Source organism: Sminthopsis crassicaudata, chromosome 3 (genome assembly GCF_048593235.1).
Source record: "Sminthopsis crassicaudata isolate SCR6 chromosome 3, ASM4859323v1, whole genome shotgun sequence".
In the NCBI taxonomy this organism is placed as follows: Eukaryota; Metazoa; Chordata; class Mammalia; order Dasyuromorphia; family Dasyuridae; genus Sminthopsis; species Sminthopsis crassicaudata.
In genome coordinates this window covers 82,484,142-82,503,139 of record NC_133619.1, presented here as the reverse complement: position 1 = coordinate 82,503,139, position 18,998 = coordinate 82,484,142, and the positions used below count along the sequence as shown (strand labels likewise).

Below are 18,998 nucleotides of genomic sequence, written 5' to 3'. Positions count from 1 at the left end.
AGGAGAGAGAAGGAAACCCAGGAAGACGGGGTCAAAATGACGGTCTCGCCAAAGGCAGACTGTGGTCGCCTAGGAGGGAGCTTGGTGGACGTGAAGGAGATCCAGGGAGGCCCTGGCAGGGATGTGGGGAAGACTTAGAAGGGCTGCTGTCGGAGAGGGCGGGGCATTGTCATGGCAACGCACGCTTGCACCCAGTCACCCCCTCCCCAACCTCCCCGATCGAGACCCCCATCCGTCCCCTACGAGGTAGGGGAGCGATCCTCGCTCCCTTCTTTCCCTCTGCAGCCATGCAGCTCCCGTGGGCCGGCGGCCTCGTTTATCCAACCCTTCAGCCCAGCCCCAGCCCCCTCTGCTACGGCTCACCGGGCTGGGTCCCTCCTGCGGGGGCCCGGATGCCGGCCTCATGCCGCGCCCCCGGAGAACCTCCTCAGTAACCGCCGCCGCCCAATCCGAGCCCGCGCCTCGGCCCCGAACCCCACCAAGCCCTGCCGAGCTCCTTCCCGGGGGACCGGGCGCGGGGAGGGAGGGGGTGCGCGAGCCCCAGGGAGGGACCCGTCGGGTGGGAGCAAAGGGCTGACTCTCCGCTGGGCGGCGGCTCCGGGCGTGTTTAGACCCCTCCCCTTTGGGAGGCTGCTTTCCTCCTTCCCGCCAGCCTGCCCCAAAGGATGCAGAGTGTGTGCCCGGCCTTGTGTGCCTGGGTAAATCTGTGTACGTGTGTCAGTGGTGTCTGTGTGAGTTTGTGTGAGTGTGTTTGTGCGGCACGAGTGTGCCCTGCCCTGTGTGGATCTGTGCAAGGTGCCTGTGTTTGTCTAGGAGGTAGCAGTGAGTGAGTTTATGACCGCTTGTGCGTGCAGGAGTGAGTATGCCAGTGGGTGTCTGTCTGCTTGTGTGTGTGTGTACAAGTGCACCAGTGTGTGTTGTCAACCAGATCAGAACTGGTATCCACCTGGGGGTATAGGGAGCTGAAAGAGAGTGGGAAATCCATCAAGCTTAATTTCAGAGTGAGGAAGCTGCCAGCAGAACCTCCCACCGCCAAGAAGGAGGGCTTAATGTGCTGCATCAAAGGCAGGTCTCAGATACCACAAGTGGACTGTTTATGGCAATCATTTTTACATTTTGAGTTACTGTTCTGATGGGTCTGGTGGGAGCAATATTGTTTCAACTTGGGGGGGGGGTTCTTGCCCATCCTTTGGTGCACAAAACCAAAGTTCTCTGACAGAGACAGGAATGCTGTGGTCCTTAGTGGCAAAGAACAGGGATTGTGAATATGTGATGGATCCCCCTGGGGAAAAGAAGTAGCTATATCCCTCAGTGAAAGCCTGATGCTTGTTCCAAGCAAGTGGGCCAGAGAGTGATGTCCTAGTACAAAGGGCTGTGGCTATGCCAAGCTCAGGCCATAACCTGCTTGCTGGACAAGTTCCTCAGCCTTTCTGGGCTTCATTTTCTTTATCTGTAAAATGAAGGGATTGGATTAGATGATCTCTCATGCAACCAGTGGTGTGACAAAGGGAAGTGATTGGCCCATGGTTACACAGCCTGTCAGAACTTGAATCCAGATCTTCTGAGACTAAGGCTGGACTTCTGTGTCCATGTTGCTTACCAAAACATTTTAAATTTAGAAGGAATCTTAGAGGTCCAAAGTCACAGAATAGTATGTGTCCAAGATAGGATTTGAATGCAGGATTTCTGAATGTGAGGAGAGTTTCCAAAAAGTTTCAGGACGGATTAAGGATAGAGATATGCATAACTGGCAAAAAAAAAAAAAAAAAAAAAAAGATGGCCCAATTAAATGCAAAGATAAGCGATAGACAGAATATGTATTTGAGAGGAAGCCCTAGTGTGGTGGGTGAAGGACTGATTGGAGCATGTGGAAAAGTTTTATGTATGGGCCTCTACATATGTAAGCCCTTACCAATGAGAACATGAATCTCTCATACCTATGCACATAATCAGAGAGCCATGAATGTATAACAACAATAACAAATTTGTATAGTCAGACACCAAAATGGAACAATGAACTTAACTTAGGAAATGATCTCACTTCCAAGGACCTCACATAAAGAATCTGTGTGAAAACAGGCAGCTGCTTATCATGAACATCTTGATCTGGATTTATTGACTGGTTCCAGATCACCTATTCTGGGCATGTTTTATTTCACTGAAACTCAATAATGCAACACAACTCATCTGTGAAATTTAAAAAGGTATGAATATTTTTAAGAATGAAATGAACAAGTTGTAGTGCTAGTCCAGATACAAGGTTAAATAAATGATAAGTCAAATGCTTCTTTTTGCAGTAGTTCTTTCTCAATGTTGTTCCAAATCCTCTTCGAAAAAATACTTAAAATCTGACATGAGGTTGAATTAAGTTCTGAGCTTTCTCCTTAGGATTCAGTGTCAGAACAAATCCAAGTTGCAGGAACCCACTGTGGCTCATTCTGGGCCTGCTGCACAGCAGTCAGCAACTGTGCACATGCCTCTGGCAAACTGTCATTCACAATCACTTGATCAAAAAACTGGCCAAATTGAGTTTCCATTTTTTTAGCTAAATCCTCCATCTCCTGCAGGTCTTCATCCTGTAGCAGAGAGAATTAGGGTGAACATGCACAATACAAACAATACTTAGTCTAGCAGTTCTATTAAAATAATTTTGAGACTAATGAGATATGAAATCATAGCTAAAGAGCTGGAAGATTATGAAATTCTCTAGCATAACCCTTTCATTTTACTAAGGCCCAAGAAGGCAGCTAGATAGCACTAGGCTGGAACACTGCCTCTAGAGTCAGGAAGACTCATTTTACTGAATTTAGATCTGGCCTCAGACATTTACTAGTTGTGAGATCCTGGGCAAGTTACTTAATCCTGTGTACTTCAGTTTCCTCATATGTAAAATGAGCAAGAAAATGAAATGGTAAACCACTCTAGTAAAAATCCTTCTAAGAAAATCCCAAATAGCATAATGGAGTCTAACTGAAAAAGAACTGAACAACAAAAACTTCACCCCAGAGAATTGCCCAAGATTACACAGCTTGTAACAAGACCAAAATTTGAAGCCAGAACTCCTGACACCATTAAACAGTAAATGAATCAATAGACAAGCCAATGATCAATAAAAGCAGAGTTATATTTATATACAAAGTTCTTTATTCTTTCATTTTGCTTCATGGCAAAATCGGTTATCTCCTAGAAACAACCCAGAAAATCAAAATTTTATGAAACCTACCATTAAAAGTAATAGAGAAAATAAGATATATAAAGATATACAGGTATTTGTCATTTTACAATATAGAATTTTGGACAATAAACTATTAAATAATTTTAAATAAAATGGGAAGTTTTTACCACCAGTGAGTTCTTTTATAAAGCAATAAATTCTTTTAAAATATGAATAAACACTGTCTTTCTGCTTTATAAATTGACTTTAGCATATGATATTGGATTTTATTAAAGCAAGAATACCTGGTCAGAAAAAAAGAAATGAGAGGAAAAATCTATTTCATTAATAGCTTTCTATGTAGCAAGAATTCTTTAACTTTTAAAGCTGATGTTCATTAAAAAGTAAAAGTCATAAATTAACCTGTGTTTATGAAAATAAAATATCTGAGCAATAGGAACACAATAAAAAAAAGTGTTTTGGTTGATTAGAAATGATAGGCATACAATTCTCCAGTTCCCTAAATCTCACCTTGAATTTAATGTTGACATAATAGTCTGTAATAATCCTGGCATTTTTCCGGGACTGCTTCATGCGATTCAGACTGGATGGTTTTATGAATATGACATAAGGCTTCAATTCATGTGTTCGAGCTGCTTGAATATTCTACACAACACAATTCAAAGAAAAATTGACTATATACATTTAAAAGAACCATTTCATTCTAAATTTTCTGTGTATTCTGGTGAGTATATTCAACAGTTACTTATTTTTAAAAGAGTAGAAACTAACAACCTTGCCATTATCAGTGAAAAATATATTTTTATCCTTTTCTCAAACATTTTAATAGCAGAAAACATATTTTAAATCAGAATGGTTAATAATTTTAATTTACTAACATGTGACAGTTATTACTGATTTTATAAATGAATATGTAGGTTTTGTCTATAAGTGAATATAGTGCTGGTAGTCATAAAGGTGCTTTTTTTTCTTCTATCATATTTGATTTAGAATCAGAATGCCCCCAATCAGTAACAAATTAAGGGAATGAAACAATCTAAAATAACTCTTGCTGAATGTTTACTAACAAACGTGTAACTGGGATAATCTTGGTGGATAATCTCCAGAAAGGAGATTTTAAAGAGAATGTGTTTATAATGATACAGATGAGAGATTATAGAATACTATCTTTTCCATATTCAAAAATCTATATAACCTCTCATAATACATGTTGAGTCTTTTCTTTTCCACAACTAAAGTACTAACGAGGTAGGATAGGATACTCTTTCTTAGATCATATCTGGAGTTGCATTTTGGACACAATGGAAGGACATTTGATAAACTGGAGAACAAAGAAGAGCAATCTTGATAGTAATTACCAAGATCAGTGCCATATGAAAAAGCTGTCTTTGACTATTTGAAGGACTATTATATGGAAGATTTAAATTTATACTTCTTGATCCAGAGACCATAACTGCAGCAAGAACAACATGCAAAGGTTGTAAAGAAAAAGAATTAAGATTTAATTAGGAAGAAAATTCCTAAAAATTGTAGCTATGCTTTTTGTTATATAACTAATAACAGGCAGACACAGAATTAAAATCCAAGTCTCCTGATTCCAAGTTCAGTGTTCTGATCACTATGTAATTCTTGTTCTTTCTCTTCTCTTCTTTTTCTCCTTAACCCTATCCTAAAGGGGCTCCCTAATGCCTATAGGGTAAGCAATCACCAATCTGCTTTTCCTGATCTGTTTTTTATTCCTTTATTATAGACCTTGTACATTAGAGCCCAAATAGATTGCTAGCAGCTTCTTGGTTTTCATAATCATTGTAAAGCCCTAAGCATAGTATCTGGCAAAATGAGTACTTTGCAAATGTTAACTATGATTTATTAGTACTATTTCTATCTGTCCAATCCTTAGTTCATTTTTAGGCTCAACACTGGTGCTACTTCCACTATGAAGTCTTCTTGGAATCCTTTGTTAGTTATTAGTCTTTTTTTTTCTTTCTTCAAATATGCTAGTATTCTTTGATTTGTGTTCTGCCAATATCATTCCCTGCCCTAAAAGATTCTCACATGGCATGATTTTAAGGCCTTTCATCATCCATGTCACTCTTCTCTGTATGCTTTTTAGCTAATGTCCTTCTTAAAATATGGTGACCATAAATATGATGTGACCAAAACAAAGAACAGTGGTCCTATTCCCTGCCATCTATGCATTTTCACCATTGGACTTTCCATTGACTTTTGAATCACTTATAACTTTGATATTATGAGATGATTCATAGTTACAAAGTACCATTGAGAAAATGTTGTTGTCAAGAAGATAGGCTTTTATATCAGCAAGTGGCTAATAAAAATATTGTAAAGTAACCCTAAACTGATACATCTAATATACTAAATGAATGGAGGCTAGTGAGAACATTTCATTTTATTTTTTTTATTCTTGGAGGCAATCAGGGTTAAGTGGCTTGCCTAAGGTCACCCAGCAAATAAGTGTCTAAGCCTGGATTTGAACTTGGGTCCTCCTGATTTCAGGGCTGGTACTCTATTCACTGTGTTATCTAATTGCCCTAGAACATCTATTTTAAACAAAATAATTTTCCATTGGGTCAAATTAGCAATAGTCTGTATGGAATACAATAGAACCCTAAAATAGACATAAAATCACTTCTCCCCCCTTTTTAAGCACTACTGAGGACTTCTTCCTTCAATATCTTTCTTTTAAGCCCATAGAGTCATGAAACTTGAGAGGTGGATTTCATGTATGGCCCACCTGTGGTTCTAAGTCCATTACACAGACTTTCCCTTCTTCAAGGACTTTTCGAGCAGCATCCACACTGGTACCATATAGGTTTCCTTTGTACTCACCATATTCCAACATTCTATGAAGATAGATAGGACAAAGAAAATAAAATTTTACCACAATTATCTGTAAAACATCATCACCTATAAAGTCTATAAATGTTAATAGATATCCCAAGAAAATAATCTTAATAGAAAGTAACAAATATGAGTACTTTTCTAAGAAAAGAAGAATCACTGGACATTTAGGTATGATGGATTAGGAGAATTAAAAAATGTTTACATTTTGCAATTCAGTTCTTTTTCCTTTCTGAAAGATGATGAGCTATCTGGGACTCCATGCTACTTGTGACTCACAGTATTTCTACTTAGAGGACTTAGAAAATGCACACACAAAAAAAGAATTCATGTCTGTTTAGCAATATATACAATTAGAGTAACAAAAATTTGGCCTGATAATCCTACCACAAGAATTTATACCAAAAATATGTTATTTATTAAAAAGATAAAAGACCTAGGTGTACAAAACATACACAGCACATATGTATTATCAAAAACATGGAAACAATCCATGTTTGAAAAACAAAAAACATTATGCAAAGGTTGAAATAATGTAGAAGGAATAAGAATAAGAAATATATATATATATACATATATTTATAATAAGAATGTGTGTGTGTGTGTGTGTGTATGTATGGCAACAGTAAAAAGTTTTAATGAGATACACAGAACTAAAAGACAGCAGATGACTGAAAGCAAACAAGGCATTATTGTTATTTTATTGGAATTCATGTACTTTTCTAAAATGAATTTTAAAATATTTTGACAATTATGTATTTTACTTCAAAATTTGTTCTAATAGTTACTGTGTGCAGCAAAAATTATTTCAAAAAGAAGAAATTTATTCAATTCAATTCAATAAGCACTAATTCATGTTGAATTTTAAAATAGAGAAAAGCATTTGATTATGAATTAGTGACTGTATTCTAGTTACCTGTGACCATACACCAGACTTTCAAATGTTTCCTTGGATACATAGTGATACTCTCTACCATCTTCTTCATAGCTCTTTTTAGAGCGAGTGGTATCTATCAAGAAGAATAATGAAAGGCCTTTGGAGTTCATTTAGTCACACAATAGAAATGTGCTTTGACAAGATAATTGAAAGATGAATATGGCATCCTTGCTCTTGTCAAGTCATTTACTTGTCAGGTTTTTAGAAACATATTAATTTATTAATGAACACTAAGAGAAATTTCCAATTTCCCTAACCCCAAATAGAGTTAATATTTTCTAAGAAACTGGATATGCTTATTATATCTAAATTGGTAGTTGGCCCCGGGGGATAGAATGTTGGGTGAGGAGTTAGCAATTCTTGAGTTTGAATCCTGCAGACTTCAAGTAGTGTGACCCAGGGGCAAATAATTTAATCCCCCTCATCTGAAAATGAGGATAATAACACCTACCTCACTGAATGGAAAGTGCTGTGCAAACCTTAAAGCATTATATATCGGCTGTTATTATGAGAATTTAGTGAATATGTGGTACAATGTACAATGCTAGCTCATGGTATTATGATATTATAGGATATTATGATTTAGAGCTGGAAGATACAATAGAGGTCACCTAGTCCAACTTCCTCAGTTTACAAATGAGGAAATTGACATCCAGAATAAGTAATGTTTCCAAGAATTTGGATTTTGATTCCATAGGGTCCTTTTACTCCAAACCTAGTCCTCCTAAATCAGCAAATGCTGTATCAGTACTTGATTTATCATTTTGTTGATTTTAGACTTAAGAAAATGATGGAGAAATGTTAATAATGCAGATGAAACTTAAAAATGCATTGTGTATAAATTTTTTTATCATTTTCCCCAATCACCCAATATGTATTTATTAAGCAACTGATATGTTTCAGGCACTGTGTCCTAATCTTTATTTGTCAATTATGGTCCTATATATTTTTATTTCAAAATTTGTTCTGACTTTATTATATGTCAGTCCTCTTCCCCAGTTTGAAACTTCTTGCTGTTCCTTATATGTAACATTTTACCATGCATCTTCCTAACTTTTCCCTAGATGTTTTATACATAGAATGCCTTCCCACCTTACTTCTAGCTCTTACAGTTCCTGTTTCCTTCAAAATTCTGCTGAAATCTAATAACATTTTTTCATCCCTCGTCTTTCTTGGTTTTATTTGAGCATTTGACACTATTGATAACTATCTCTTTATAATTTTTGCTTAACCCATTTTAAAACATTCTTTTTAAAAATTATTTTAGTTTTCAGAATTTATAAGATTTTGTTTTCCATTTTTCCCCTCCCTTCTTCCTTCCCCAAGATGGCAAGCAATCTGAAAACTGAACACCATGTGTGTATACATATCTATGTATACATATATGCACATATATGTATATATGTGTGTATACATATATACATAAATACACACACACACACACACACACACACACACACGGTGTTCAATTTTTTTTTACCTGGATATATTGTTGTTAAATATTCACCAGTTCTCTTCAAGTCTATGAGTAATCCTTTGAGGTGACTGTTTATAAAATATAAACCCACAGGCTCTTCACAGATCCAAATTAAAACATAGAAACAGTTTTGCAGGTTCCATCACTTTCTTGGGTCTAGGGATATAGAGACTAGGGTCCTTCCCTAATCAGTCTAACAAGTGAGAGTGTTTACTTTGTTCACAGATCATCTCAATTTATATAGTAAGGGAAGTTGTGTTAAAACATTAAGAACAAAAGGAAAATGGAACTTACGTGGCACTGCACTTTGAAAATAATTTGGATTGGTTTCAATCAGTCGCCTTCTCAGTTCATTTATTCCAACACCAGAAGGACCTGAATGGGGCAGATGGGGAGAAAAAGACTGAATATAGAAATTAGATATGGATGGCTATAATTATATAATGATGAAGTCATCATCACTGCTATCCTTGTATTGAAAAAGAGAAAAAAGGAAAGAGAACAAGGAAAGCTGAATTATACAATTTCCCTTTGAATAAAGTTGGACTGCTCTATAAGATGGTTAGGAATTTTCCTGCTGACCTGTGGATCATGATCTGCAATCCTTGAACTTTTAGAGTTGGTAGAGAGAGGAGCTAGAAATCTTGGGAACTTGGTGGCGTCTCCTTACTTTTATCTTAGAGAATCTGTAGTTTCCCTCGAAGTCCTGCTTAGGTACCACCTCCTGCTATAGACTTTTTCTAATCTATCATATTGTCAGAGCTTTCTGTCAATCTTCCCTCTCCCATCACTTTATATTTATTTTGAATGCATTTTAATGTCCTTATTTGTGTACTTGTTATTTTCCCCTAATGGAAGATAAGCCTCTTGAGAGCAGATACTGTTTCATTCTTGTATCTCCAGTGCCAAGTCCGGTTTCTGGTACATAATTTGTGCTCAATAAATGTTTATTGTATTGAATTAAATACTTGATCATTTTCTAAAAAACAGTTTCTAAATGGGAACATAAAGTACAGTAGAGACCTGTTGTAATATGACTTGTTGTTATAGATACTCAAATAATAAGTTATATTATAACAAAGACTCTGCTGTACCTTAGACATAAACTACCTGATATAAAATGGGGGTGAAAGGGATGGAGGAAAGGGAATACATATTTGTATAGTACCTACTACATGCCAGGCACTTGCTAGGTATTTTACGTGTTTTATTTCATTTTATTTTCACAGCAACTCTGTGAAGTAGGTGCTATTATTATCCTTATTTTAAATTGAGGAAGTTGAGGAGGTGAACAGAGATTAAATGACTTGCCTAGGATTACACAGCTGGCAAATTGATGAAAAATGCAGTTGTCCTGTAAAAGCCCTTTGCCTTTATTTTCCCTTCTATGAACACACCTGCTGATGAATCTTTATAAATGCATTTCCATTTCCTGGCATTTAGCAAGAATATATATCAAATGGAGGAGGAGTATACATCAAAGCTTTTGATTTGTGTAAGGAGTGACAGTTCCCATTAGGATGGCAAGCAATCTTGGGACCTACCTACAAGAACAATCAGGCGATGCTTATCCGAAGGATGCCGCTGATACCTTACCACCTCTTCATATGGGGCTCCCAGAGTACTGTAGCAGCTATTGGAGCAAAGAATGTAGGCAGACTGCTGGCTGGTGTAAGATTTTCTGCGACAGAGGCGCATGCTTCTTCGGAAACCAGCTGAGGAGGACAAAAATCAGATCCATAACTATCAGCAGTTTTAAAAAAATCTGAAACAGCACAAACATTGTTTGGGTGTAAGAAGCACCCTTAAGCAACCTTTTAAGTCAGGACAGTGGTGACTTCTTTGAGCAGAACCTCAAATAAGAAGGCTGCTGGAGAGGTTGCTTCTGAGTGGAGAGGAAAAAAAGGCTGAGCTTTCTTGGAACTTGAATGCTCTGCAGGTTGTTGTTATTGTAATGTCCATGACATTACAGAAGTGATACCATTTACATGCAGGTGAATTGGACTTATGTGAGGAAGGGCTATGCAAAGTCACCAGCCTCACTTTCTCCTCCTGAGCCATTTGGATCCAGTGGCAAAATAGTTTGTTTGCTTAGACACTGTGGACCACTTTCTTCCCTTAATACTCTTCTAAGTTTTTGTAACACTGCTCTCTCCTGGTTTTCCATACCTGCTCAGTTTCCTTTGCTGGATCAACATGCAAGGCATGGCTACTTACAATGGATGTCATCCAAGGTTTCGTCTTCCACTTTCTTCTCTTCCCTTTTATTACTCCATTTCACTTCACTTAATGATCTCATCAGCTCCATGGATTCTATAATCATCTCTATGCTGATGACTTTCAGATCTATTTATCTATCCTTAAGGCTCTATCTTGACAACTTGCCTTTTATATCCAACTACCCATTAAACATCACAAACTGGATGTCAAATAAAATATCTTAAGGTTAATATGTTCAAAACTCATCATCTTTCCCCTAAACTATCCCCTCTTCCTAACTTCCTTCTCACTATCAGGATAGCACCATCTTCCCATCACACAGGCTCACAACCTGAATGTAGTCCTAATTCCTCATTGTTTCACCTCTCTCTCACTCCCCCATATCCAATCTGTTGCCAAGTCCTCTCATTTCTAACATTGCAATATCTCTTAAATATGCCTTCCTTCCTCTGATACCATTACCACCTTGATGAAGGCTCTCCTCACCTCACCTCTACAGCATTGCAATAGCCTTCCACTAAATCTCCTTGCCTCAGGCATCCCCTTTCCATTCTAGCCTCCTTCCTAGAGTGTTCTTCCTAAAGTCCAATTCAATAAACCTCATTAGTTCCTTATTACTTCTAGGATCAAGTATAAAATTTTCTTCTATTTCACTCTTAAAGCTTTTCATAATCTTGCCTCTTTCTACTTTTCCCAGTCCTCTTATATTTTATCCCCCCCCATCCAAGACCTCTCTGATCCAATGAACAGAACTCCTTGTTATTCCTCAAAGAAGACATTCTATTTCCCAACTCCATACATTTCCACTGTCTTCCATGACAGAATTATGTTTTCCTTTTTATCTCTGTCTTCCTGGCTTCCTTGAAGTCTCAGCTAAAAATCCCACCTTCTACAGGAATGATAATAGTCTCTTTTTAAGATGATCTCCAAATTAATCCAGCATGTATTGTATTTGGACTCAGCATGTATCTACCTAGTTAGATGGCAAGCTTCTTGAGCGCAGAGCCTTTCTTTGTATTCCTACTGCTTAGACTAGTACCTGTCACATACTAAGATCGTAATAAATACTTGTTGAATTAACTTGGAGTACAATCAGAAAATGGAGTAGATAAGAGAGTAAGAAAGAAAAGGACTATCTATAGCTTTTTATTTTAACTGATGCTAAACAGTTTATGCTGCTAATGAAAAACAAGTATATTCAGCACCCTCTAAATCTGGTACTCTAGGACAATGCTCCAGTTATCTTGTCCTAATTATAATTCTGGCAGAAATCCATGAATGACAAGAGCCAACATAGAAGCATATTACTTCATGTTCTTCTCCCTTACCCTAATGTCTCTGGTCAGTAGTCAAAGCAAACTACAGAATTATTAGCCATTTATGTCTAAAGAGAATGTGGAAATGGAATGAAGACAAAAATAACCCAAAATCCAACTGTATTAGCCTTTGAGAGTACATCTACTGCCTATACAAAAAAACTTTTTAAAACTCTCCTATTCCTGTGAATTAAGGAAGGAAAAGCAATATCCTCTTTTAACAAATGGGTAATCTGAGAAACAGAGACACTAGAATCAGTGGTAAATTTATTGGGAAAGGTAGAAAGAGGCAAGATTATGAAGAACTTTAAAAATGAAATAGAAGAAAATTTTATAAGGAACTAATGAAATTTATTGAATTGGGGGGGTGACATGGTTATAAATGTACTTTAGGAAGAATACTTTAGGAAAGAGGCTATAGAATCCTTGATTTCCTAACTCCTAAATTTCTGGTCATTTCACTAGACTAAATTGCCTCTGGAGATCTTTTTGAGCAGAGATTTTTTTTTTGTCTTTATATCTGTGTTACCTGGCAGTTAATCAGTTAATAAACATTTATTAAGTGCCTAGTATATTCTAGGCACTGAGCCAAAGATTGGGGAAACAAAGAAAGGCAAAAAGATCATCCTTGCCCTCAAGGAGCTTACAGTGTAATGAAGGAGACCATGCAGACAAGCTATGTATAAAATAAATTGGAGGTAATCAAGAGAGGAAAACTACGAGCATTAAGGGGGATCAGGAAAAGCTTTCTCTAGAAGGTGGGATTTTTTGGAAGTAAACTAGGGAAGCCAGGAAGTTGAGAAGTCATTCTGGGCATGGAAGACCATCACTGAAAATGCCTGGATTCAAGAGATTATTTTATTCCAAGAATAACAAAGAGGTAAGTTGTCACTGGATTGCAGAGAATGTATATGTGGAAGGTACAAATTGTAAAAAGACTGAAAAAGTGGAGAGATACCAGATTTTGAAGGATTCTGTAATAATTCAAATTATATTTGATCCTGGAAGTAATAGAAAGTCATTATAGTTTCTTGAGTGTGAGTGTGTGTGTGTGTGTGTGTGTGTGTGTGTGTGTGTGTGTGTGTGTGTGCTTATGCCCTAGCATCATCATCAACCTTTCCCGCCCACAGCAGAATTTTCATTAGGAGCAATTTTGCTTATAGCTTATAGGTTATAATTATAGATGTATGTATGTATATACATATATGTATTATGTGCATATATATATATATATATATATATATATATATGTAGCTCTGGTTATGAACTACAAATGTGTCTCTTGGGGGTGAGAAAACACAAACAATGAAAAGATCAGAAGGTTGCTAAAAAGAAGAAGGCTTCAGGCATATTGGAGAAAGAGAGTTTGCAACTGTCTGTAAGAATTATCATTGAGAAGGGTATGTCAGACTTGGTATGAGCCCAACTAAATTATACAACAAAGATTCACTTATCACCTACCTATGAAGAACCGATGGTCATATCCAGCAAATTCCTTTTCATCTAAGTCATGATGAATGAACAGTCCACAGCAGAAAATTGGATGGAGGGAAAAGGATTACTATCCTTATTGAAGTTATCCCCACATTGACAAACTATTTCATTTCAACAGGTAGCAACACCATAACTGATGTAATGATAAGTCTGTATATAGAAGCCCCCTTGGGAATGCCCTATATGCTTTGGTTTCATCATTCCACTAAGATAAATATTTTTTGAGTGTCTAGCACAAACTTAAAGATATGTTGGATCTCTTTGCAAACTAAGATATCACAATTCATTTTCAATATATTCAAGAATCCAAATGCCTTATAAAAGAGGTATAAAAAAGAGCAGTAAGGGTCACAATAAAGATATGCAACATTTGTGTGCATCTTTTCATGCTTAACTTAATAGCATGGTAACTGAAAATAGAAATTAAATATTTAAATTGTACTAGATTTGGGCTTTTAAAGCTTTGGTGGGCAGGAGCCATTTAATACAGCAAATACATTCATTATTTAGGTTTGTTTGACTTTAAAAGTAACTTATTATGAAGGAATAAATATCAAATAGGACTACTCTGTGATCCTTAATTGTTTCTCCTATGTTGACAAAAGATACAGACATTTCAGATAAGGGAATAAAAAGTCTGCTCAGAATTCTGATTCAGAAATGAGCAGCTTTAGTTGTATACTGTAAGTTGCAGTCATAGTTTGTATGTAAATACTTCAGTTTGGCATCTCTGAGAAACATCTATACTAAAAATGCTATGAGGATAGAGTTTTCAAATTAATTTCCTCCTGTCTTCCTCTACATACATGTACAGAGCCATTACTAGGTTGGGAAGGCTAGATTTTGCCTCAGGGTCTCAACACTGGGAGATGGGAATAAGAATTTTTTTTTTTTTCTCTATGGCAGTCAAAATCACTGATCCTAATTTTGAATTTCTCTGTAGTGCCCTCACCCAGGCCCAACTTTCTCTTAATTACTGCAACAGAACTAGACTCTCTTAGGGAACAGTGGCCCACCCTCCATTTCCCAAGTCAGAATGCTCTCCCTTCCAATGTCTCCACTCCTGACTCCCCCTAATAAACAATTGGTTTTGTCCTAGGTGAAAGCATTCTTAGTTACAGTTTTGTGCACATAAATATATTTGCAGCATTATAAAATGGTATAGAGAACACATTCTTTGTTTGGAATTTTGCAAATGCATATCTTCCTTTCTTTTCTTGTGATCAAATACATGTTTCTAAATGAAACAAGTAAGGAGGAAATATCTACTAGAGATATAGCCATATGTAATTAGGGGATGTCTCTCTATGTGAAATACATTTCATTATTCAGCTGGTTTTTATCCTTTTAAAAAGGATATTCTTCATAATTTGATATTTAATAATCTATTTTTTTAGAAATCTAAAATGAGTTACCCAGGCAAGTATTCACTCTGTGGTACTGACATACTAAAGGTGCTTCTCTATTGCATGTACAGAAAAAAAATTATTAAGTTACCTTCTGAGAGTTCCTCTGGATATTCAGATAAAAGCAGAAACAGACATTAAAAATTAAGATCTGATGCAGTGATGCCAAAGTCCAAAGAATGATCACTTCGGTGCAACATTTGACATTTCCCTTCAACTTGGTCTCAAATTGTAATTTAATTTAAAATACTAAATTAGTAAGAGAATACAAGTGAAAAGCATAAACAATTGAAACTAAGTGTAAGGATTTAAACATTCTCAGTGGGCAAGTACATTATTAAATGAACATGGGACATTTGAAAATCATATGTCATTCATTTAAGTAGGATTTACTTCTGTGAACTAATTACTTTATTATTATATAATTGAGACAATACACATTTATTGCATCAACTACCCAGAAACATGCTTAAATGATGACAAAATAAAGGATTTACATGAATAAAATTAGAGTTATATTGCTCACTTTTTTTTTACTTACCAGATTCAAATATTTCTTCATCTTTAATTTTCGATGGGGAAGGAGAAAAGACATATAGACACATCATTGCAAGATTTCTCATATCTAGATTATATTATTACAAACACATCAAAACACAAACACATTATTTCTTGAAACAATTCATTTTCCTTTGCCCTGTTCTACTATAGTCATTTCATATTTTTGTCCCCTTTTTTAGCCCTTTTAGCTCTATATCTTCTTTATATCATACCTCATATAAAAATCATGACATTTACTAGTTGAGCTAGGATAAAAAGGAGTAGGAAGATAGGACAGGTGGAGATATCAAGAAAGATTTAGCTACATAGCAGTTCATCTGAAAAAAAGCTAGATTGTAAACTTCATATGCATTTGTGGTGCAATATATCAACCAAAAAGACCAAGACAATCTTAGGTTATATTAAGAGAAGTTGTATGCTAAGGTTACATGTACAGAACTGTGTTCAGTTCTTAGTATTATGTTTGAGAATTATATTGATGGAGAGTTTACAGAAGAGGATAAAAAGGTGTCATCCAAAGATCATTTGGAAGACCCAGAGAAAAGGGACAGGTTGCCCAGAAGACATGATAACCATTTAAAGGGCTATATAATGTAGAATCAAGATTGGACTCTGAGAACAAAATTAGGAACAGGTGGTAGAGGTAGATTTAGACATAATGTAAGGAAAAACTTCCTAGTAATTAAAGTGATCCCAAATGGTATGGATGTCTTCAGGTGAAGGCTGGATAACTAATTATTGGCAATGTTGTAGAAAAAATTCTGGTTGGGCTCCAGATTGGACTAGAGGGGCAGAAGTCCATGGTAAATTTGAGACTGTGATTCTTTGTAATGGATGTAAGCTGACTTGCCTTGGATATTAGCTGACAAAGTTTAATGCATAGAGGTGGAGGGCAGTGCTGATGAAGTTTAATTTATGAAAGGCAAAGAAGTAGTGACAATGGAAGAAAATGAGGGAGGTAAGGAGGGATCCCAGGCCTGGAAAATAGGGGCAGAGTTAGGAGAAAATCCTACTTGCCTAAGGGAGTGGGGGAAAGAGAGGGGAAAAAATTTGGAACACAAGATTTTGCAAGGGCAAGTGCTGAAAATGATCAATGCATATGTTTTAAAAATAAAAATATTTGATAAAAAAATAAAATTTTTAAAAAGGAGAAAGAATCCTTGATCCAGTGGATCTAGTTTTGATTGGGCAAGGATAGATGGATGAGATGGCTATAGCATCTCAGGTAAAGCACCTTTGACTTGTGCTAAGTTAATTCTCATAAACAGTTTTGAGAAACCAAGAAGCATACTCAGCAATATAAATATGTTTTTTAAGCAGCAGTATGCAATTTGTAATAAATAGTCCATGTATAAGTAAAACATTAGAGTACCACAAGGAGTTTTGTGATGGCAATTGTTTTGTAGTAGTGAACAACTTTCTAATGACAATTTCATAATTCAAGGCTAGATTAATTGATAGGGCCAAAATACCTTATATTGTTGTGGAGTGTGTGTGTGTGTGTGTGTGTGTGTGTCTGTGTGTGTGTTCCTGAAATCCTTTCTAGGCAATTCTTAGACCTTCTGTATTATGTAGCTAAGAGTTGTTGGTATACATATTACACAAGCCACATATCAGAGCCTTAAAAAAAAATCCCAAATGTTAGAACTATACAACAATTTCTACAGAGAAGACCTTATGCGTAAAAAGTTTTCATTGTCCTACTCTGGGATCTGCTCCTTTGGCTTCTAAGCAGGAAGAAATCAGGGGATTGGAGTTAAAAATGTGGACAGAGTTTGGGACAGACAAATTCCTCTTTTTGAGGGAAGGAAGGAGGAAGGAGGGAAGGAAGGAAGGAAGGAAGGAAGGAAGGAAGGAAGGAAGGAAGGAAGGAAGGAAGGAAGGAAGGAAGGAAGGAAGGAAGGAAGGAAGGAAGGAAGGAAGGAAGGAAGGAAGGAAGGAAGGAAGGAAGGAGAGAAAAGGAAAAAAGGAGAGAAGGAAGGAAGGAAGTAGAGAAAAGGAAAAAAAGGAGAGAAAAGGAAGGAAGGCAAGAAGAGGAATAAAGGAGACAGGAAGACAAAGAAAGGAGAAAGGAAGACAAAAGGGAGGGAGAATGGGATAGGGGAAGGGCAGAAAAGAGGATGAAAAAAAAAGGAAGCAAGGAAAGAAATATTTATATGACATCTATTATGTGCCAGGCACTGTGCTTAGCAATTTACAAATGTTAATTCATTTGATCTTCACAATAAGTGCTATTATCCCCATGTTTATAGTTGAGGCAGACTTATTGATTTGTACAGGGTCACCCACATAGTCAATATCCAAGACTGTATTTGTTCAGGTCTTTTTGATCCCTGTACTGAATGTCCTCAGTCTTAATGCAGTTTTAAATTTAATAATTACTGAAGTTTACTAAGACTAATGGGACATGTTATATGGTATCGGTTCTATACTTTCAAAGCTTATTTTATTTTATTTCCCCTACCTGCTAGAGAAATTCTTTTCTGAAAAACCTAAACTTTATCTCTGGGAAAATAAGGAGAAAAAGGGAGTTGTCTACTCCACGCCAGGATGATCTGAAGACACTGGGGTCCCTGAAGGCCATGGAAGGCCTGGAGAGAGAGTGGTACAAAGACAGGAGGAGACCCAGTAAACCAAAGTGGGGGAAGGCAGCCTATGTTATGGCAAAGAGCCCAGCAGAACCTGAGCTTGGGGTGTGGCTGAAAGAACTGGCATCCTCCCTCTCCTCATCCCTATAAAAAGTGTTTGGATTCTTCTGGAGGCTTTGAGATGAGATCTCTCCTTACATTTACATAACTAGAAGTAGATCTTCTTACCTTCTTCCACACACTTCTCATCAATTTTTATGTCATCCTCTGTAAATGAGCATACAAAGAAAGTCACTTGGAAACTGTCAGCACCAAAATAAAACCCATCACCAAAGGATCTTGGAGTTCACTGAGTCCAACCCCCCTTATTTTACAGATGGGGAAACTGAAACTGAGAGTGCCCAGTCCAGGGTCATGACTGAATCAGGATTTGAACCCATGTTCTTCCTGATCCCAAATTCAGTTTTCCATTTATTATACATAACTACTGCTGGATTTTATCTGGTCTGGTCAAAAATAGCCTTCCCTATCTATACCTCAATGATTGATAGCAACATGATTTTCAATATTCTAGGTTTCTTGGAGAGGAAAATAAAACTAACTGATTATCTCATCGACAACTTATAATATTAAGAAGTTACCTAGCACATTAAGAGATTGATCACAAAGCTAGAAGCAGATTTGAATTCAGGTCTTCCTCAGAGATAACACAAAAACACATCCAGGGCCCAGAGATAGAAAATGTGCCCTTAATTATGCTCAGCACATGTGGCCAAACAGACCAGGGGATACAGAGAGACCACTTTGAGGGTAGAAGTGATATAAGGGTTCAGTTTGTGGGTGTGGCTGCTCTCTGGTAGCTTCTGACTTAAAATAATTATTCTAGATCTTAGCATCTAAGCCCAGTTGTTTTCTGGACTGCTGAAAGACCAAAAGTGCCTTCAACCTGCTCTAAATTTTAC

General features: G+C 36.8%; 2 protein-coding genes across 5 annotated transcripts in view; both read right to left on the bottom strand.

Annotated features, from left to right (window-relative positions):
* The window catches only part of TMEM237 (transmembrane protein 237), a 28,793-nt gene extending 28,201 nt beyond the window's left edge, over positions 1 to 592 (bottom strand). For 2 of the 3 annotated variants that reach the window (XM_074299047.1, XM_074299048.1), the window contains exon 1: positions 364 to 582. Coding sequence is in view for 1 of the 3 variants with exons in the window: in XM_074299046.1 (XP_074155147.1) it covers positions 364 to 405 (42 nt within the window). In the remaining 2 variants the exon portion in view is untranslated. Of the gene's footprint in view, positions 1 to 363 lie in introns of all 3 variants that reach the window. The other variant, XM_074299046.1, reaches the window with a different exon arrangement.
* A 1,619-nt stretch (positions 593 to 2,211) lies between these two features.
* Positions 2,212 to 18,998, bottom strand: part of MPP4 (MAGUK p55 scaffold protein 4) — a 60,619-nt gene continuing 43,832 nt past the window's right edge. Inside the window, exons 13-21 of one of the 2 annotated variants that reach the window (XM_074299042.1) lie at positions 18,265 to 18,303; positions 15,429 to 15,449; positions 13,449 to 13,490; positions 9,996 to 10,166; positions 8,746 to 8,826; positions 6,954 to 7,047; positions 5,931 to 6,039; positions 3,686 to 3,820; positions 2,212 to 2,576 (exon numbers count right to left, since the gene is read on the bottom strand). In XM_074299042.1, coding sequence (XP_074155143.1) covers positions 2,385 to 2,576; positions 3,686 to 3,820; positions 5,931 to 6,039; positions 6,954 to 7,047; positions 8,746 to 8,826; positions 9,996 to 10,166; positions 13,449 to 13,490; positions 15,429 to 15,449; positions 18,265 to 18,303 — 884 coding nt within the window. In that variant the 3' untranslated portion in view covers positions 2,212 to 2,384. The remainder of the gene's footprint in view (positions 2,577 to 3,685; positions 3,821 to 5,930; positions 6,040 to 6,953; positions 7,048 to 8,745; positions 8,827 to 9,995; positions 10,167 to 13,448; positions 13,491 to 15,428; positions 15,450 to 18,264; positions 18,304 to 18,998) is intronic. The other variant, XM_074299043.1, reaches the window with a different exon arrangement.